Raw genomic sequence first — 20,488 nt, 5'->3', positions numbered from 1 at the left:
AGTTTTAGCTCCTTGTTTGTGAGTACCTTCGTTGATCTGTGATCTCTGATTAAATTTATATTATAGAATAAATGATAACTTCTAGCTTATAATTTTTTGCGGTATAAATAAAAATCACATATAATTGTTCTAATAATTATTTCATTCCGTGATGTTTCAGGCACCAAGGCGCGTATAATTCTCGTGGCGTTTTCATCTTTGGTAATGAATCGCTGGTGATGAAGACGTGGCAAATTTTGGAATTTGATGGCAAACCGTATTATGCGTTTGTGCCTGAAGGCGATGTGCCTTTACCGTACTTAGATCAAGCAGAATCACTAGAGGAAGAAGTAATAGAAAATGGGAATATTGGTGTAAATAATGTAAAACGGAATTACTCAGAGGAGGAATACGTTTGTATGGAAGAGAAATCATACAATGTTGGGAGCATTCTTAACGAAAGTGTTGAGGAAATGGACGAACTGGATATAAAACCGATCGTACTAAACGGCGTCAGTGAAGCTGTGGATGGCAAAACTGCTGGAGATTTATATCAGGTGAAAGTAGAGGGCAGTACGGTGACTATCGAGAAACTTGCATCCAATATAGAGACAGATGAGAAAATAACCGAAGATCAGACGGAGGATGTAAATGATGATGAGGGAGAAATAGAATATCTTGAGGAAGCAATGCTAGATGTACCTAGCATTGCTTCTCCCCCAAGCATTGGTCCCTCCCCTAACATTGCTTTTTCCCCTAGCAATAAAGCATCGCGTATGAAAACACCTACCAAAAACGCCAGTGAGTCTATGAAGTGCAAATTGTGCTCGGAGACGTTTGATACAATTTTAGCCTTTAGAAAACACGTAGCATGGAATCATAAAAAGAAGATGTGCATAATAGAGAACGACGCTTACATATGCGCTGTGTGTGGCTTTAAAACTCAGAAGAAGAGTTCGTTTGCCGCTCATCTGGACAGGAAGCATGAAACTTGGAAGTCCCGGAGACGGTCTATCAACACGAAATTTCCTTGTAGTGCTTGTGGCTTTATTTGCAGATCAAAGCATTCCTTGCAGTCTCACTTTACGAGGAAACATACGGACAAGTACGAGCATCAGTGCAGTTTCTGCTCAAAAAAGTTTAAGGTCAAGGGGGATCTAACGAATCATATACGATTTCATCATAAAGAAAAGCCGGTCAAGTGCGACGTATGTGGTAAACTGTGCCTTAATTCCGGCTCGCTTTACGTCCATCAGAAGTGGGCACACTACAAACCTCAATATGAGTGTCACATCTGCAAAAGACGTATGGTAACACAAGAAAATCTAGATCAACACTTGGTGACGCAGCACGAAAAACGCGACAAGATAGTCTGCGCGGAATGCGGTAAAACTTTTACAAAGAAAGACTCATTCAAGAGGCACATGGTGGTGCATACAGGATGCAAACCGCATTCCTGTATGATCTGTAGCAAACCCTTCGCGCGAAGATCCCAGTTGCGTCAGCATCTGCTTATTCATACCGGCAAGCGTCCGTTTGTATGTGACATATGCGGCAAAGCATTCACGCAAAAGCCAGGCTTGATCTGCCACAGAAAAACTCATCCTGGCCAGCATCCACCGTTACCCGTGATGCCAATCGCAGATTTTGTTAAAGAATTCACTGATGGATATGAACAGGAAATGAACGCGCCAGAGAACGAAGAGGAGATTAATGAGGAAGAAGTATTGGACTTTTAATTCGTCATGTGGATATATGTTAAAGTATATATTTTTTTACTAGTGTCTAAAACAGCAAAAGCATGTGATTATTACGGAATAAAAATGAGAATTGACAAAGTTCATGTACTTATTCTTAGTACAGAAATATTAAAAGCTTAAGCGGCAATTACAAGTGGAATTTTTATTTATATATATCATGTTTTCACGCAGAATCATGTATCGATTACTATACATGTATTTTAATAATACAATCAGACTCTTTTCAATCTTCATATTGTTTACTCTTTTCTCTGTATTTTATTATTTATTTTTTTGATATATTGTTTTTGCGTTTTAGACAAATGTAAAAAGTGAAAGCAAAAAAGAACATAAACAATTAACAATAGAAAAATGGAGAGTTAAGTGTCAATAAAACTCGCGATTCTGAAAATTCAAAATAAAGAATGAGAAAATATCAAGTAAACAAGTTGTCGATTATTCAAATTTCTTCACGTAATTATTTAATTTTATTTCTTTAAAAATCCAGTTTTATCGAATTATGAAATTCTTTATTATCGCTAATAAATCTATATATAATATAGGTTGTTATAGAAATTATATACGTTATTTGTCAAAAAATAGTTACAATTTTTAAATTTGACCCGTGATTACTCAATGTAATAAGAATGTACTGATAAAAATATTCCATTGCCGATAAGAATATGATGGTTTGTAATGTGTAATTATTTCTTTATTTCCAAAGTTTGAATAATCGCTTAGGATAACTGAATATACATATAATAAATAAGTTTAAATGTAGATATGTAGCTAGCAATTGTAAATTACATCTTTCTAAGAATAGAAGAACTGATCTTACCACTTATGTCGGCTTTTCGCATCTTGATGATTATTGTTACAGTAAAATTAAAACTGTATATTTCTAGATGATTTTGATTTGGTTATTATTCAATATATACTGCTAAAAAAAAATTATGGCATAGAAAAATTTTGGGCAAAAATTGGTCAACTTTGATTGACGATAACTTTGTGAAAAATTATATCGTATGAAAGATAACGTTTTTTTTATTTTAAATTAAAGCTTGAAATCTTTACTTTAAGACGCTATGGCCAGATTTTAAATTTAATGCACCACTGTAACTCAAAATATGAGGGTGTGTTTGTCATATTGAAAATTGCAAAGTTTGACGAAATGTACGGACTTTGTAAAACTTTTTGAAGGAATGCCATTTGCAGCGGCATAAAGTTCGAACTTTCCTCTTTAATTAATAAAAAACGAGGCTGCGATTTTTTTTTTGCAAAGTTACAACACTTTAAAGTAGCCCTCGCACTTTTTATATATACTACCAACTGCCGATATTTGTATTACCGGATATGTTGCATAGCCTGCATTAATATAAGGAGTCGATTGCAAGTAGTAATCGAGCAACGCAGAGGCAACACGAGTTATTGAAATTTACACACCCAGAAACACGATGTGCAAAATCCATCCAGCAATCTCGCCGTGGTGCATATTCGGTAATGCAGATAATGTCAGCAATTTTGGGCAAAGTTGGCCAATCTATGCTTAACATTTTTGAATGCCATAATTTTTTTTCAGCTATTCTTAATGCTGTTTTATTGGTTAAAGGAAAATAAGACTAATGATACAATATATTTATCGCTGCAAATGTTGATTTCGTAAGTAGAAAAAGAATCCAATGTACAATAATAGCTACAATAATACAAATTAATTATAAAGTAATGTAAGTACAAGTGATAAATTAAAGTTATGTAAGTTTTCTCTTCAATGTAACATTATTTTACAGAAGATAAATTTAAATAGAAATGTAAAAAGAACATGTAATCGGTACACTAAAAATCTTATTTCTTTTCTTCTCTTTTATGGTATAAATATATTTCATACGAATATTTCATATATTATATTATTTCATTCATTGATATAAATTTGGATTCACAATCTGTGCATGATAATTAAAAAAATTTGCAATTGGAGAGAATATAAGATAATAAACAGATACTTAATTATATATTCATTCTGTTATTAAAGATTAGATTTAAAAATTAAAATAATTTAAACAGAAAAATTAGTAATTATTGATTTTACAAATTAATAATGATTTTCAGAAAATGTTTTATGAATAAGAAATGTCTTTTTTATATTTTACCACATTAAGATAAATATTTTATTCTTTTAAAGGGTTCAATTTAGTCTGACAGTTCGATCAGGAAATATATTTTTGAAGATAAATTAAAAACAATATAACAAAATTATATAATATTAAATGAAGTTATACAAATTTGACATTGTGTGTGTATTGCTATCTTTTAAATAAAATATTATTTTATTTGAAAGATCTTTTTATTTAATCTAGTTTTAAAATTTCCTTTTCGAACCCTCAGTTAGAATTAAAAGTAAATTTCATAAAATATACCGAGACACTATCATGCATCCAGATTATTAATTTTTTTTCTTATTTTTTATGTTAGAGAACGTCTCTTAGAATTCGTAAAATGATAATTTTTTTGAATGAAAAGTATATCGTGCTAAAATTAAATATATTTGATAACATATATATACACACACGTGTGTGTGTGTGTGTGTGTGTGTGTGTGTGTGTGTGTGTGTGTGTGTGTGCGCGTGCGCGCGCGCGCGCGTGTGTGTGTGTGTGTGTATTTATATATATATAATTGCTGTATAACAAAATTTTTGTACCTATTGTATAGTAAAGTTTTCTATTACGTAGAATCAGTGTTATTATATGTAGAGAAATAATATTTTCATTTTTATATAAGAATTAACTGTTTAAATGTAACACAGTATTTATATAGGATCATTTTAATCTATCCAGTAGAATATCTCGTAATTTATCTCAGAAAATTCTTAAGTTTAAAATAAAAGGTTGCTAAAGGGAAAGAAGATAGTGATCTTGAGTGACCTTGAGATATCTCTAGAGTCAATTGAAAGTTATTTAAAACTTTTTAACTGGAATTATGTAGTTTTTTTTTACATAATATGATTTCTTTAGTTACTCTACATATAAAAGTATTAAGGTCGATATATATTGAAAAGTATTAAGGTAGATGTGTCGATAGTTTTCGAGCTATTTTATATTTTATTTTGGCACATATTAACATAAAATATTAAACATCTTGTAAACTATTCATTTTTTGATAATCGTAATACTTTTATGTACAAAATAATGAAATGAATCAATTGATGTAAAAGCATTAACAAAGTGCTAAAAAAGCGATTATATGAGCTTTTTTAGTGCTTTGCAAGCGCTGCTATGCTACTTGGGAATTACATAATTTTATTTATTAAGTAACTATGTTTTTTTTACATCAATTGATTTATCTCATTATTCTATGCATAAAAGAATTAAGGTACAATTATTAAAAATGAAGCTTCCAAGCTATTTAATATTTCGTGTTAATATATGCTAGAATAAAATATAATGTAACTCGAAAACCATCGATCTTTCGATATTTCTACTTTAATACTTTTATATGCAGAATAATTAGAGAAATCATATAATGTATGAAATGTAAAAAAAATATACAATTCTATTGAAAAAATTTTAAGTAATCTTCACCTGACCTTAAAGACATCTTCTTAAGGTTAACTAAGGTTACCATTTTCTTTCCCCCTAGTAACTGAGCAACTTTTGTCTAAAACAGTTTTGTCTTAAACTTAAAAATTTTGGTATATTTTACTGGGTGGATTAAAATAAATCACCCTATATATTAAATATCGTTTTATATTACATAAAATTAAATAATTATTATCGATTTTTGCACGATACATGTTCTTTAGAGGATACGTTAATATTAATTTGAATAATTTCACATTAATTGATTTCATATGTGAAAGACTTATAGCAGAATTATTTCTTTTAACATAACTGCACTGAGACAAATTTCTGGTTGGAAATAGACCAGAAATCAGAAAATTCTGATCATATCAATCAGAATTTTGGTTACCTTCAATAGAGTTACAGTAGATTCAACCAGAAAATTCTGTTGTCCATTTTCAAACAGAATTCCAATTAATGCAAACAGATTTTTTCCAGTGTGTTGAACAAAGTTAGACTAGTTAGTAAGTCGTGTGCACAGAAGCATAGATTTCTGTTTTAAAGAAATATTTTTGATAATTTTTGATTGTAAATTATACTTAGATAATAATAAATTTAGTTAGACAGCATATATATTTAGTTAAAGAATATTAATAGTATTTATGTTGCGATCCTGTTGTAATAGCCTATGTTTGACTAAACTTTTACCCAGTCAGCCAAGTTTGTCGAAAACAAATTTTTTAATATTTGCTACAAATTTTGTCAACAAAAAGATACCAAATAATAAAATACAAATTTTGTTAATACAAATCACACCGAATTTGTTATCAATTCTGTTTGCAAATTTGATGTTAATCTAGCGACAATTTGCTAACAATTTGCTTATTAATTTGGATATCTATGCCACTTTCGAAAACGATTCAGATTTTACGAAGCATTTCATAAAATTGCAATTTGCGTAAGTATACTTTGCATTAATCAGATATGTTGAGAGTTTAATGATAATAATAATAATCTTTTTCTAAAACTTTTAGGATTATAATCGGTACGGATTCTTTAAAACGAAGGAATATAATCGGTACGGGTTCTTCAACGAAGAACAGTCTGTCGCAGTTCCGATTTCCTGAGAAAAAAATCTAAATTAAAAGTAAGTTCGTATATACAAAAAGCATGTCAAGAAAACCACATTCGTTTTCTCTATTATATCTAAGCATAAAGTGAAAGTTTATAGTGAAAATACATTCAAGAAATATAGTCAGAAAAAAGAAGTTGAGCAAGAGAATTCGGATCTACAATGGCATTCATTTTATTATTCTTAAGTCATAGGAGTTATCTTCATTTCCGCGAACATTACAAAGAAGTTGAATTTCATCTCTTGAGTTGTGATTATCAATTTGTTATTATCAATTCTTTTGAATTGATAATACAATATATCGAAGAAATGCATAATATCATTTCCGTGCGATATTGCTTACACACACAAGTGGATGCTATGAGAGTATTAGAGTTATGTATGTGTATAATGTCTGCAGGACAAAGAAGGATTCCACAGGCATGTGCAATACATACAATCGCCAAACAATATGCGACCTATATGGCAAGTACCAGTATCTATTTAAAAGACAGCACATGGGTCATATCTATAATAGGTTTTTTTGGCATGCGTGTAAGAGGAAATTCATGACAAAAAAATTGCTTGCACAGCAAGTTGTACAAAATAGCCGAAAGGTTATCGTCTACTATCTGCGGTAAGACCTTGAACAACAAAAACTTCCTAAGGACGCACGTGAGGAATCACGACAATGGTGTGATGACGTATGGCTGCAAGGCAGCAGATCCAGAACAAGTAAAAGCAGCATCTACTGATGTACATCAACATCAGATCTGCGATGTCCACAGTCAAAGCTTCAAGTAGAAGTTTGATCATACATAGGAAGAACCATCCTGATCCTTTATCTTGATTGTCTACAATATCAATAAATTATCTTATCGAAAACCTGCTGAAGACGAAAATGGAAAAAAGGAATTAATGCCTTAAAGAAGAAAAACCAATTCGAGACGTGCAATTTGTGTGTGTGTGTGTGTGTGTGTGTGTGTGTGTGTGTGTCAGACTACGTAAATAAATCTTTTTAAAACTAAGACAAATGTCCGTGTTAATAGTCAAGCCTTATATTTAAGGCTTCCTTAGTTTATTTTTAAGTGTTTAGTAGCCAATAAAATAATTCGTAAAGCATCTGAAGATATATTTAAGGAAGCCTTAAATATAAAACTTGACTATGAATACGAGTATTAAAAGGATCTTAGTTTTAAAAGGATTTATTTACGTAGTAGAGAGAAAATTTTTGCAAGAAGAAGGAAAAGTTTATATTGTACTAAAATATTTTGTTAAAAAATATTTTGCTAAATAAAACATTTTAGAACAACGATGATTCCTGATGCAAGCGCATTGTCGGTTTAATAATATTAATAATATTAATATAACTTGTATATGTATATACAATAGCGCTTATAAATAATTTGACACTAATATTTTTGTCACACTTTACGAAAAGTTAAATACTCGATAAAAAAAAAATCGTAGAGAAGCTTTTGACTATGCATTTTAAAGTGCAAAAATAGGGCTTTAAATCTGTGTTTGAATTTTTTTTCTACGACATTTTTTTCCTAAATTACATAAAATTTAAAATCGATATTTTTTGCAATATTTTTGTCTTATTTTGAAGTGCTGCAGTTTGATGAAACATCGGACTGTATATAATATAAAAGTATTTTTTGTAATTTAGAAACAAAATATCGTAGAACAAAATTTAAATATAGATTTAAAGCTTTATTTTTGCGTTTTACAATGTTGGTCGAAAATTTCTCTATATTCATGTTGATATATTGTTATTTCTTTTAATAAAAATATTTGTATAAGTTTTTAGATTGAAAAACTGAAAACTGCTAATTGATGTCTTATTTTGATTGAAGAAAGTATGTACGTTGTATTTTTGTCATTGACATTACATTTACATATTCTCTAAAGATTGACAGTACTAAAATTGTTAAAATAATAAATGATAATAAAATAGTAACAATGTTATCTTATGAATTTTTGTTATTTCACTAAACCTTCTGTATAGTTCTCCAAATATCTTCAATCGTAATATCTATATTAAAGAAAGATGCGATTTGTTAATATTTTGTATTATTGTAAGATTTATAATAAAATACTGAAATGTTAGTTAAAATAATAAATTTAATAATTGTTGAAAGGACACTGCAAAATTTTTTATAATCTTTATTTTTGAAACTTTGAAACTTTTCACAGAATGTTAAGAGAACTCATACTTTCCGTTAAAGTTGACTATGATCGAAATTTTTTGTCAAAGTGAAATTTAAATCTTTAAAGGAAAATAGTATAAGCGAGTGAGGCATATTTCTCATATTTTTGTATATTTCTTGACAAAGAATTTTTTTATGTCGTAGGTTTGATTTGCTAGAAATGGACGAAATCAAGAGTGAAGGCATTCGGGATTCTCACGCATTCTTTATCGATACATCTTCGAATATCGCCGATATAATCAACACGGATAGCAGTAAAGAAAACAGGAGTGTAGTGAAACGCTTACGTTATTCCTGCGACATTTGCTCGTTCCCGTGTCGTACGAAGGAAAATTTAAAAAAGCACATGCATCTTCACAAGAATTCATGTAGAATATGTAACGAGCTTTTCGTCACGTCGGAGAAGCTAGAGCATCACATGGTCGTGCATCACGGCGAGCCTAAATATACCTGTAAACTATGCTACTCTGTTTTTTGGAACAAGGCGGACATGAAGAAGCATCTTGTCGTAAACCACTTATTGGTAGACCCTTTCTGCAACACGTGCACTACCTGTAATAAGGAATTCCAGTCGAAGTACGCAATAGAGAGGCACATGTATAGCCAGCACACGAAACTCTCGGTGGGATGTACCATCTGTAGACGTATCTACAACAGCTTTACCGCGTTGAAGGCACACACCAAGCTCATTCACCTGAAGACCGGTTATCAGTGTGAGATTTGCAAGCGACGTCTTCACACCATGGATTCCCTGGAGAAGCACCTACGCCGGCATGAAGGCACGCGAAATATGGATAGTTACATTTGTACAACATGCGGAGAAACTTTTCTCACCAAAAATAATTTAAATAAACACGTGATCATCCATGGCGACGTCAATCCTTACATCTGTCCGGTCTGCCAGAAGGCTTTCGACAAACGGGCGAATCAAGTGCAACATATTTTGACGCACATGAGTAACGTTTATGCGTGCGACATATGCGGACTGAGATACTCGCGAAGAGCTGCCCTATTGTGGCATAGAAAAATGCACCCTGGACCGCTCGGAAAACTGCCGGTTATACCAGTGATAGGTATCGTGAGTGAATTTGTTAAGAATTACATTAGTAAAACGAAAAATTTACCAAATACTTAATTCGAAGTCTGACGGTTAAATCTAGAAAGTACTAACTAAATCATTTATTTAAACGTTACTTTTTTTTAAGATATAGAACTTTTTTGAAAATAAATTTTCAAATATAAGTACGTGATCTTACTATAAATGTCTTCAGTAATTGCAATTATAGGATAAGATGTCTTTATTTTTGCTCGAGTATATTACGAATTTCTGTTAATGATGTTATGTGATGTTATATTTTGTAAGAAATGCAGTTTGATGTATTAGTTCGTACATGTACAGCGAATTTATTTGAAATATATGAACAATTAATTCAAATCGTTTTTCCCAAATTGTTTCTGGTTATTCTATTTCCCGATCATTATATATTGATCTGTAGAATTTACTTATTTGTTATCAGGTAAGTTACTATTTGCCATTAATTAATTATGCCAAATAATTAATTATGGTACTGATAAGTACTCTTTTTTTAGGTGATCCGAGAGTTTTGTGTTGCATTATGAAAAGCTGATATTTAATTTTTGCAAATCTCCGAAGACTTCTAATCACATTTAGGAAGGTAACTTGAAGAACGACAATAAAACATCCGAATGTTTATTAAATCGCTTCCAATGATTATTATAAATTGTTCCCAGTTACTTCCTCCACTTGATGATTTTACTCAACAGGTGTATAAGCAATCCTTCCTTTGATTTATAGCTAACAGTAACGCGAACTTTTGCTTTTTTATGTTTTAGAATGGATCCGTTGAACGTTGAATTCAATATCCAAAAATCATTCGTCAGAATTGAATGCGAACGGACGGAAAGAGAAAAGTCGTTAATAGAACGTGAAGAACGACTGTCAGAGATAAATACGAATCTAATGAGAGAAGAGCTTAATCAGCAAATCGTAACTGAAAAGAATCGACCAATTAGAAAGAAGACTACGTGTGTAGAATGCGATCACTGTCGCCGTAAATTTTTGAAGAAGAGTAACCTCGTCGAGCACCTGAAACAGCACAGACACAAATGCGCCGACTGCCCGAAAACTTTCAGCCTGCGGCGTTATCTGGCCTCCCATGTTGAGAAAAATCATCGGCAGCAGATGTACGAGTGCAGCGTGTGCAAGTATAAGAGCAACAACAAGGGAACCTTGAAGAATCACTACATCCGGCTACATACGAGCAATTACGACTACGCGTGCGATACGTGCGGCAAACAGTTCAAAATAAAAAAGGCTCTGAATCACCATGTGAAGCAAAACCACAGCGAAGCTCCGCCGATTGTGTGCGACGTCTGCGGTCATTTCAGTAAAAATCTCCACGCCCTCAAGGCCCACATGAAGTATAGACACTACAAGCCGGAGTTTGTCTGTCGAATATGTCGACGAGGTATGACCACGCAGGAGAACTTAGAGCAGCATCTCATGTGGCACGAAACTAGGGAGAAGGTACTCTGTCCGACTTGCGGCAAGAGATTCCGGGGACGCGATCTGGACTCGCACATGAGAGTACACACTGGAGTGAAGCCGTTTCCCTGCCCTGTCTGCGGAAAGACTTTCCGGCGGCAAACTGCTCAAGAACAACACGTGTTGATCCATACCGGAAAAAGACCCTACATTTGCGATATTTGTGGTCAAACGTTCGCCCAAAAGCCCGGCCTTATCTGCCACAGAAAGAGGCATCCTGGCCCACTACCTCCGCTACCTGTAGTCTCTATCAAGAACATTGTCACCGAATTCACGAAGGAATACGCGATGAAAAACGCGGTCATAAAGATTGAATAAGATGTATATGTTTGTAGTATTTCTAGTACAACTGATGAAATGAACTGCGGATGTTAAATACTTCGTGATTACATCGGTAGTAATTAAAAATTTGGCATAAAAAAGATCGCGATGATAAAATAAGAATTTGAAAAAGTTATTATTTAAACAATATTTTTTATTTATATAGAAGAGCTACATATAACTTTTATATACTTTGTAGATATAAATGTGATATTTGTATAGATTTTACATTCTTATAAAAATTGCTTTTTGTATTAGTTTTGATATGTATATGTCACAGTCAAAGTGTTAACTTTAGTAAATGTATACATTGATTACAATGGACTACAATAAGTGTATACATCTACTGAGTTATTTTGACTGTGACGTAATAAAGACATACTTTTTGAACAAATATATAATTATATATACATATATATATATATACATAATATATATAAAATAGGTTAGGCAGTACGCAACCTTAATTTTGCTTGTAACAATCAAGATGGTAAAAATTAAGGTTATTTATTGACTCATCTACGTATGAATATGTGCGTGTGTGCGTGTGTAATATATGTGCGCGCGCCTGTGTGTGCAATACATATGCACATTTTTTTATGTCAAGTTTTGAAATATGAATATCTTTTTGCAATTTTCTATTGTATTTTGTATGTAGCTTGCAATAAAAATTACGATTTTTATAAATTTTGTATATTATTAATTTCCTATGTGTAATAACGAGTATAGCACGAAAGAAATTGAAGAATACATAATTTTTTATTTATTATGTACATATATATATTTATTATGTATACATAATATCATACATATATCTTACACATGTGTGTGTATGTATGCATGATATCAATATTATATTCAAGTACAACACGTAATTAACTGGTCATTATATAAATCATATTCAATCATCTAAGGTATATTACTTTCTTTTATTTGAAAGTATTTTTGACAGTCAGAGATAAGATTTTGTATAGAATATTTTTTATTATTTTATTATTTTATTATTAAAAAATTTATCATAAAATTTTTATTAAGTAAACTTCATTTTTTAAATCACTAATTATATTTTTTATTAATGTTGAATCATATTTAAAAATAATTTACATTACGTAAATTATGATCTATTTGGAATTTGATTTTATGGTATTTTCATATTTTTTACATTCTCTTTGTAGATTAAAAATATTTTCGTGTAAAAAAAAATACTGGAAATCATTCAACACTCTTAATATCTCAAGTAAGTAAGCTCAATATCCAGAGATAAGTCTTGCATCGTGTATAATCAAATTTAATTTGTTCGTAATTTATGTTTTAGTGGTTCACCTGTGGATCCTCTGGTCATGGACGCCAATAATGTGGAACACTTGTCCGAAACCATAGAATGCTTATCCGAGTACGACTTATTACCAAATAAAATCAAACGATACATCGCTAGGAGAGAAAGAAAAATAAAAGAAAATAAGAGAAAACAGAGCAAAATCAGTCAGAATAAAATCGACAAAAAGAAACCTAAACTTTCCTTCGAGTGCGCCACGTGCGGCCAATGTTTTAGCCAGAAAGCTACCATGATAAAACACATGAGCTTGCACAAATATCAATGCCAAACTTGCTGCCAGAGCTTTGGCCTGAAGCGAGAATTGAAGCGCCATATCATGAACGTTCACGGACCTCTCCTATATCCATGCAGCATCTGTGACTACAAGAGCAACAACAAATGCACCTTAAAGGATCACTTTATACGGAAACACACTAGCGGTTTTCAGCATTCTTGTACGGTTTGCAATAAGCAGTTCAAAATAAAAAACGATCTGAAACAACACATGAATCAAGTTCATAGCGGTGAACCGCCCATCATCTGCAGTATCTGCGGACACGCCTGCAAGAACGTTCCCGCTATAAAGGCGCACATGAAGTATCGACATTACAAACCGGCTTACGAATGCAAAATATGCAAGCGTGGTCTTACCACTCAAGAGTATCTCGACCAACACTTGATCTGGCATGAAAGAAAGGAAAAGGTCATCTGTCCAACTTGCGGCAAAACCTTCGGTCAGAAGAGGGACTTGGACCTTCATTTGAGGATTCATCAGGGTATCCGACCGTTCTCTTGTCCAGTCTGCGGCAAAACCTTCCCCCGAAAGACCGCACAAGAACAACACATATTAATTCACACCGGCAAAAAGCCGTATATCTGCGACATATGCGGACATACCTTTGCACAGAAACCTGGACTTATTTGTCACAGGAAACGGCATCCTGGACCGTTACCACCCTTGCCTGTAGTATCCATTAAGAAAATAATCATGGAATTTACGCAGGAATTAGTCTCTTCTACGCAACAAGATAAAGTAGATAGCTAAATATTTATTTGAAAAATTGCTTTGGAGCAACGTTGGCATAGATTAATTAAATTTGTTTACATTAATCCCAAAATGCACGTGATGAATTCATGAATTTCATAATTTATTTCTCTGAGTATCAAAGATTATTTTAAGGGAACCACTAATTTTTAAAAGCTTCGATATATATTTTGTAATTAATATAAAATTTCTAAAATAATAATTAAATAATATTAATATCATAAATTTCAAAATTTTAAATTAAAAAGCAAATTTTATTTTATTTTCTGAATTCTAATTTTTACTGTCTACACAACGTCTGTTTCTGTATGTCGCGATTAAGTTAATTCTAAACAATATAATTTTTAGTTAGATGTATTCAAACTGTTGTAGATCAAACTAACTGACGTGTATTTAAAAAAAAAGAGATTTTAGATAGAGGAGAATTTTGTACATTATATATAATTATAATTGTTATGTACGTATCAATTTATATTCTCGAATTAAAATTCATTTCATACTACTTCATTCACAAAACTTGAAACTTTCTTAGAAGCTTTTATAAAATCAAGCGTGCGCGAGAGAGTCGGGATTAAACCTGGAATGCCCAGAATTAATGGTTTTTATATTAGGATATGTGTCATTTCAATTATTTGTTATATAAATTTTTTATATACGCGACATTTTCTCAAAATTTCAAAATTATAAAATTTTTCTATTTACAAGGTTACGATGTATAATGTAATATATATAAATAATTATGTATTTACTTCTTTTAAACAAATAAAATAAAAAGAAGATATCATCCAATAATCTTAACATTATGTTTTGAAATTTATGAAAAGACCATTATTTAAAAATAACAAAATAGATGCAATGTTTCCGTTTTTACAATATTTATTTTACAAGGCTGATGCGTATTTATTATATTGTAATATATATAGTTGTAACTAACATATACATATTTATAGAGAATGATTTCTTTTTAAAAATCATTTAAAAGTCATTTCTTTTTAAAAATTAGTTTTTGAAATTTGCCTGAAAAAATATTTTAAATAAAATATTTTAAATTTATTTACAAAATTTTGTAATTTTGTAGTCTTAAATAACTTAATCTTGTAACGTAAAAATATCATGCCAATTTAATAACAAAACATAAATAATTTATTCTTATTTATAGTTTCTGTTTTAATTTTACAAAAAAACTGCTAAACTTTTCAGAATTATTACGTCAGTATTGTTAATATATTGTTAAGGTTTTTTATGTTATCATATCTATTTGTTGAAGACAAAGAGAGTGATGAAAAGGGTAGGTAACGCTTACACAAATTGAAGAAGTAAAAGTAAATTGTTCAAAATTTTTATTACAAATCTATTATAAAAATGTAGCTACTTAATTTTTCAGTGGAAAATTGTTTTAATTAATTTTTGTTCTTTTATAAAATTCCATTGTGAAACGTGTATTTCATTATTCTCCTCTCCTTTCAGACAAAGACGGGGCAGATCGCGCGACGTTCACCAATGCGTCAAATGCGGGGCTCGCTTCCGTCATACGCGGAAGCTCGTGGAGCATCTGAAGAATCTGCACAACATCGACCGGGCATTTAGCTGTGATGAATGCAGCAAGACATTTCGCAGCCCGATGAATATAGCTCGCCACAAACTAATTCACACGGGGCTGAGGGTGTTCAATTGCGATCTCTGCGAGTACAGCACTAACCAGAAGTCCAATCTGGAGTGCCATCGTCGCCGACACGCGAAGGACTATAGTTTTAAGTGCGAGACGTGCGGCAAGGGCTTTTATTACAGAACCGAGTATATAGAGCACCAGAATACGCATACCAACAAGAATCCGTATCGCTGTGAACACTGTTGTAAGCATTACAAATACAAGAAGAATCTATTAGTACATCTAGGGATGCATCACACTGGCAAACAAACCGCCGCGACTGCGAGAAACGCGAGGACGAGGCACGCGTGTAAGTTTTGCCTGGAGAGATTTGTGTATAAGAGGCTAATGGACAGGCACATGAAAAATCAGCACGGCTTCACGAACGCGCCGGCGAAGCACCTGTGCGACCTGTGTGGTGCGGAATTGTCATCGATGAGACGACTGATAGTGCACAAACGCAGCCACACAGGCGAGAAAATTTTTGAATGCGACATGTGCGATAAGAGATTCGCCAGTAAGGAGAATCTGAATATTCACAAACGGACGCACACAGGCGATAAACCGCATGTATGTTCGCAATGCGGCCGCGGTTTCACGCAGAGGACATCCTTAGTTTTTCATCTGCGGTATCACTCGGGTCAGAGGCCTTACCAGTGTCCGGATTGTGGTAAGGGATTTGTGTCCAATACTTTGCTCAAGAGACATCACAAAATGCATGAGAAGATCACGCAACCTAAGCTATGAAATGGAAAACTTACGACGAATCCGATACATTCCGATCTCTCTAGTTAGAACTGATTTGTTGACTACGATTGTAATATTTTGTAATAAATGTAACATAAATAATTTTGGAACGAGAAATGATATTTTGTTTCTAAAATTTGAATCTCATTCGTCACTTGTGGCTTTCTACGATGCGATCTATGTGAGTTCTTTTCAGCTGCGGAAACGCATTTTACAAAAGCATCGATTTTATAGGTAACGAATGAATGTTAGTAGAATTACAGTTACCTTTCTACAATGCTTTACGTAAATGTGTATCGATCATTGCAGCCAGTGGACGAATAATCACGATTTGAAGATGAAGAATGGGGACTTGCTTGATCTTGGACAAAAGTGAGTTGCATATAATGTATATGTTAATATATATCTCTTGCGTGCATTTCAAGTTTACAGAGGATAATGAATTTACAAATATCGCAGAAGTTCAAATTTTTATTTTAAAATTTATTTTGAGAAATTCAATGTATAGTTCCATTAGAAAATGTAAGAAATTATAATAGATTTAGATTTTTAATAAAAGATTTAAAATTAACTATTTTCTTCAGTGCTATTTAAAAAATATACCTAATACAGTGGGTTGCCAAAATATTAAGAACAGTGCAATTTTTCTGTTATTTTTATGTTTGCAAGTGCTTTTTAGTGAAAATATGGCTGGAAACTTATTTTAATGTTGTTTTCCTGAGCCAATCTCTTTTGCACAGTTCTCTTCGAGACAGCAATTCCATCATTGTTTATGAGCGTTGTGAGTCGTGCAACACTTAACTTTCTGTTCTGAAGGCAAATATTCCTAATTTTGCGATTAGTACGTGGAGCGATGCGTTTTCGTTCACTCTTGCCTGTTCGGTTAACTTCCAAAGGCAGATTTTGGTCCAATTTTATTTTTAATCTGTTTACCACTGACTTTGAAACGCCTGCAATCATCGCTATTTTTCTCTGTGAATAATCTGTATGCAGCAGAAGAATCTTAATTTCAGCGGTTTTCCTTGGAGAAATATCTGCACCTTTGCCCATACTTAAAATAAAGATAGGAGCTAATAGAGAGGAAAAAATCTTTTTATTTTTAATTTTATTAATAAATGATAAAATATGAAACAACTTACCTTAAAAATAAGTTTTAGCAACAAGATTGAGCTATAAATTTCTTTTTCACGCTTCAAATGTAAAGACAATAACATGTATTCACTCGCTTGCAAACTGACAAATAATGACAATCAATATTTTGAAAGCTGAATGTCAGTATTGCCAGCTTTACATAGAACTTACAAATCACCAGAATGGGCATTAAAAACAAAAATACTTCACGGAATTTCATTAAGAGGCACTTGCAAAATCAAAATTAATAGAAAAATCGCACTGTCCCTAATATTTTGGCAACCCACTGTAAGTGTTAAAACTAAATTTAATTTAAAAATTAAATTTAATATGATGTAAAAGGATATATTTTCAATTTTTATCTCTAAAATTTTTGTAGATTTTTAATCGGAAATTCTGATATTTTAATGAGATATCTTTGTAGATATTTATTTATTAATTTAGTAATTCAACTAATAAGAAATAAAGCCTCTATAACTTCTTATTATTTATTAATTCAAATTATTCTATTTGTGTGTGACAGCAATTTATGTTGGAAAAAATAATTATATGTATCTGATGTAATTTATTTTAGTAAGTAAATTGTAAGTAAATTGTTGATCTATAACAATAAGCTCTATCTTAATAATCATTCAAACGCTTGCTGTTTTGGTTGCAGATTTGAAGGTGGTGAGAAGATCTGCGAATTGTGCCAGGCAAAATTTCACTTCGTTACCAGACTGGTTGCGCACCTCAGAATAGCGCATGGTATCCATCGTCCTTTCAAATGTGTTACCTGTGGGAAGAATTATCCCCAGCAGTTCATGCTTAATGCTCATGTGAAAAAATCGCACACGCCGAAGACTGTGCCGTGCACCCAGTGTAGTTTTATGGGTGTCAGTGTGACAGATGTGGAAAAACACAAACGGCGACGTCACCGAGCCCCAGAATTCACGTGCGAAATTTGCAGCGAGGATTTTGTCGACAAGGACGCTCTAATCGCGCACACGGCGACGCACGATTTAATGCAGCGTTGCAACGCTTGCGATAGCATTTTCAACGACATGTATAGGTATATCTTAATCATTGAATCTGCTGTTATTGTTGAATTTATTTATAGCATTTTTCAAACAAAATCCATGTGTTTAAATTTTTCTAAGTTCTTTATATTCGGAGGAAATTTAATTCTGACTCAGCGTTTCTCGATTGTCTCATGTTAAAACAATTATCATCCTTGTTTGTTTGATTTACTTATTATCGAAAGCCTATCCTCGACTTTAGAAAATAAAATATAAAACTTTGTTTTCTTTTTGAGATTAAAAATACTATTACATTTTTTAAAATCAATTAACTTTACAATATCCAGATAACATTGATGTATTTTATAAGAGCATGTTGTACAGCTTGAAGGAACACAATCGTCTCTATCATTATGATCCTGCATCGGACGAGAAGTTTGAAGAATCTAACGAGAACGAGTCCGAGCACAAATGCGACGTTTGCGGCAAGATTTATAAGTATAGGTCGATACTGAAGCAACACAAGGTCAGGACTCATGGTGTCCCATCGAACTGCGAGAGGCGCAAGTACCTTTGCGCACTGTGCGGCAAGGAGCTGAAGACCGCGAAGGGCCTCGAAATTCACAATAGATCGCACACCGGTGAAAAACCGTATACCTGTGAAGTGTGCGGCAAATGTTTTGCCTGTGACACCATGTTGAGAACCCACAATGTCACACACACTGGAGAACGGAAGTATTCGTGTGACCAATGCGGCAAGGCCTTCACGCAGAGATCTACTCTGGTTGTTCACAAGCGATATCACACGGGCGAACGACCGTACATTTGTCCTCAGTGCAATAAGGGTTTCATCACACGAACTGTCCTTAATACTCATATGAAGTCTTGTCGTTGAGACTGACTTATCTTCATACGATTTATCGAATCAATGCGAAGGAGCTTACATGTTTGAGAATATTCGGAATAATCGATTTCTGAGTTTAGAGTATCGGAAAAAATCGATTTTCTTTTTTCTTACCATTTTTTTTAATCTTTATAATCTCAAGAACATTTCTCTTCAAAGCAAATTCACAAAATTCGAACAATTTATCGATATTTTAACGATTGATGTTATTGCAGATAGAAAATTTTAGAGCAATTGGTGTGTGTGTGTGTGTGTGTGTGCGCGCGCGCGCGCGCGCGCGTGTGTGTGTGTGTAATCTCTCTTCTTCCCTCTTCTCACATACCATACACGCGCGCGCGCATCAATATTCTAAGTGTTTTTATTTAAAAAAAAATTCTTAAAAACGATTCTAAAACCACCCATTCAAACTCTTTAAATAGAGACCTCTTTAAATAATTCTTTGCGTTATTTATCTCGATAAAGAAGATCTACTAGATGGTAAATATTTTACACTATTAAAGCTCCGAAAATATTATAAGTAAAGAGATTAAAAATTAAACTTTCATTATCTCAGGATGATAGATATATTATACATATTTTGTAATTTTAGTAACGAAGAAACCGTCCACTAATAAAAAAAGATAATATCCTTTTTTTATATGTATAATGTAATATATCTATTATTAATAAGTGATATAATAATGCGTATACTACTACATAAAGTAAAAAATAGACAAATTTAAAACATGTAAATAGAAATGTTTTTTAAATTAGTTTACTAGATTTTTGACGAAGAAAAGATAAAAATACTTAAAAAAAGTATTTGAATATTAATGAGAGATGCATTTTCCAATACAACTTAAAAGTATTTTTTAGATACATTTTTACATGTTTTTTATAAAAAATATTCTTGATTGTGATATATATGTTATTTATTATACATGAACATTAGCATTTGTTGTATAAAGTGCAATCAGATTTTCATTAATAATGCTATTTTGATTTATTATTTTCTATACAAATAGTTACTGCTATTTTATATAACTGCTATTTTTATATATATATATTAAATAAATAATAATCTTTATAATAACGTTTTGTAATAACTTACTCGTATATGTGCTATTATGTCAAAACATATATACATATATATTAATCATTTAAGACTTAAATTAAAATAAGTTGTTAATCAGTTTTAATATTTTTACAATTTTATATATTACACTGCTTGTTGCTCT

The 20,488-nt window shown here is 32.1% G+C and overlaps 1 protein-coding gene across 1 annotated transcript in view; it reads left to right on the top strand.

Moving 5' to 3' along the window:
- Positions 1–19,307, top strand: part of LOC108767296 (uncharacterized) — a 74,389-nt gene extending 55,082 nt beyond the window's left edge. Inside the window, 7 exon segments of the mRNA XM_018517060.1 lie at positions 169–1,726; positions 10,451–11,431; positions 12,799–13,791; positions 15,281–16,231; positions 16,548–16,610; positions 18,028–18,420; positions 18,752–19,307. Coding sequence (XP_018372562.1) covers positions 169–1,726; positions 10,451–11,431; positions 12,799–13,791; positions 15,281–16,231; positions 16,548–16,610; positions 18,028–18,420; positions 18,752–19,262 — 5,450 coding nt within the window. The 3' untranslated portion in view covers positions 19,263–19,307.
- Positions 19,308–20,488: the final 1,181 nt, after the last annotated feature.

The sequence above is a fragment of the Trachymyrmex cornetzi genome, unplaced genomic scaffold (genome assembly GCF_001594075.2).
Source record: "Trachymyrmex cornetzi isolate Tcor2-1 unplaced genomic scaffold, Tcor1.1 scaffold67, whole genome shotgun sequence".
NCBI classification, from domain to species: Eukaryota; Metazoa; Arthropoda; class Insecta; order Hymenoptera; family Formicidae; genus Trachymyrmex; species Trachymyrmex cornetzi.
The sequence above is the reverse complement of the archived record's forward strand: the minus strand, read 5'-3'. Positions and strand labels throughout refer to the sequence as shown.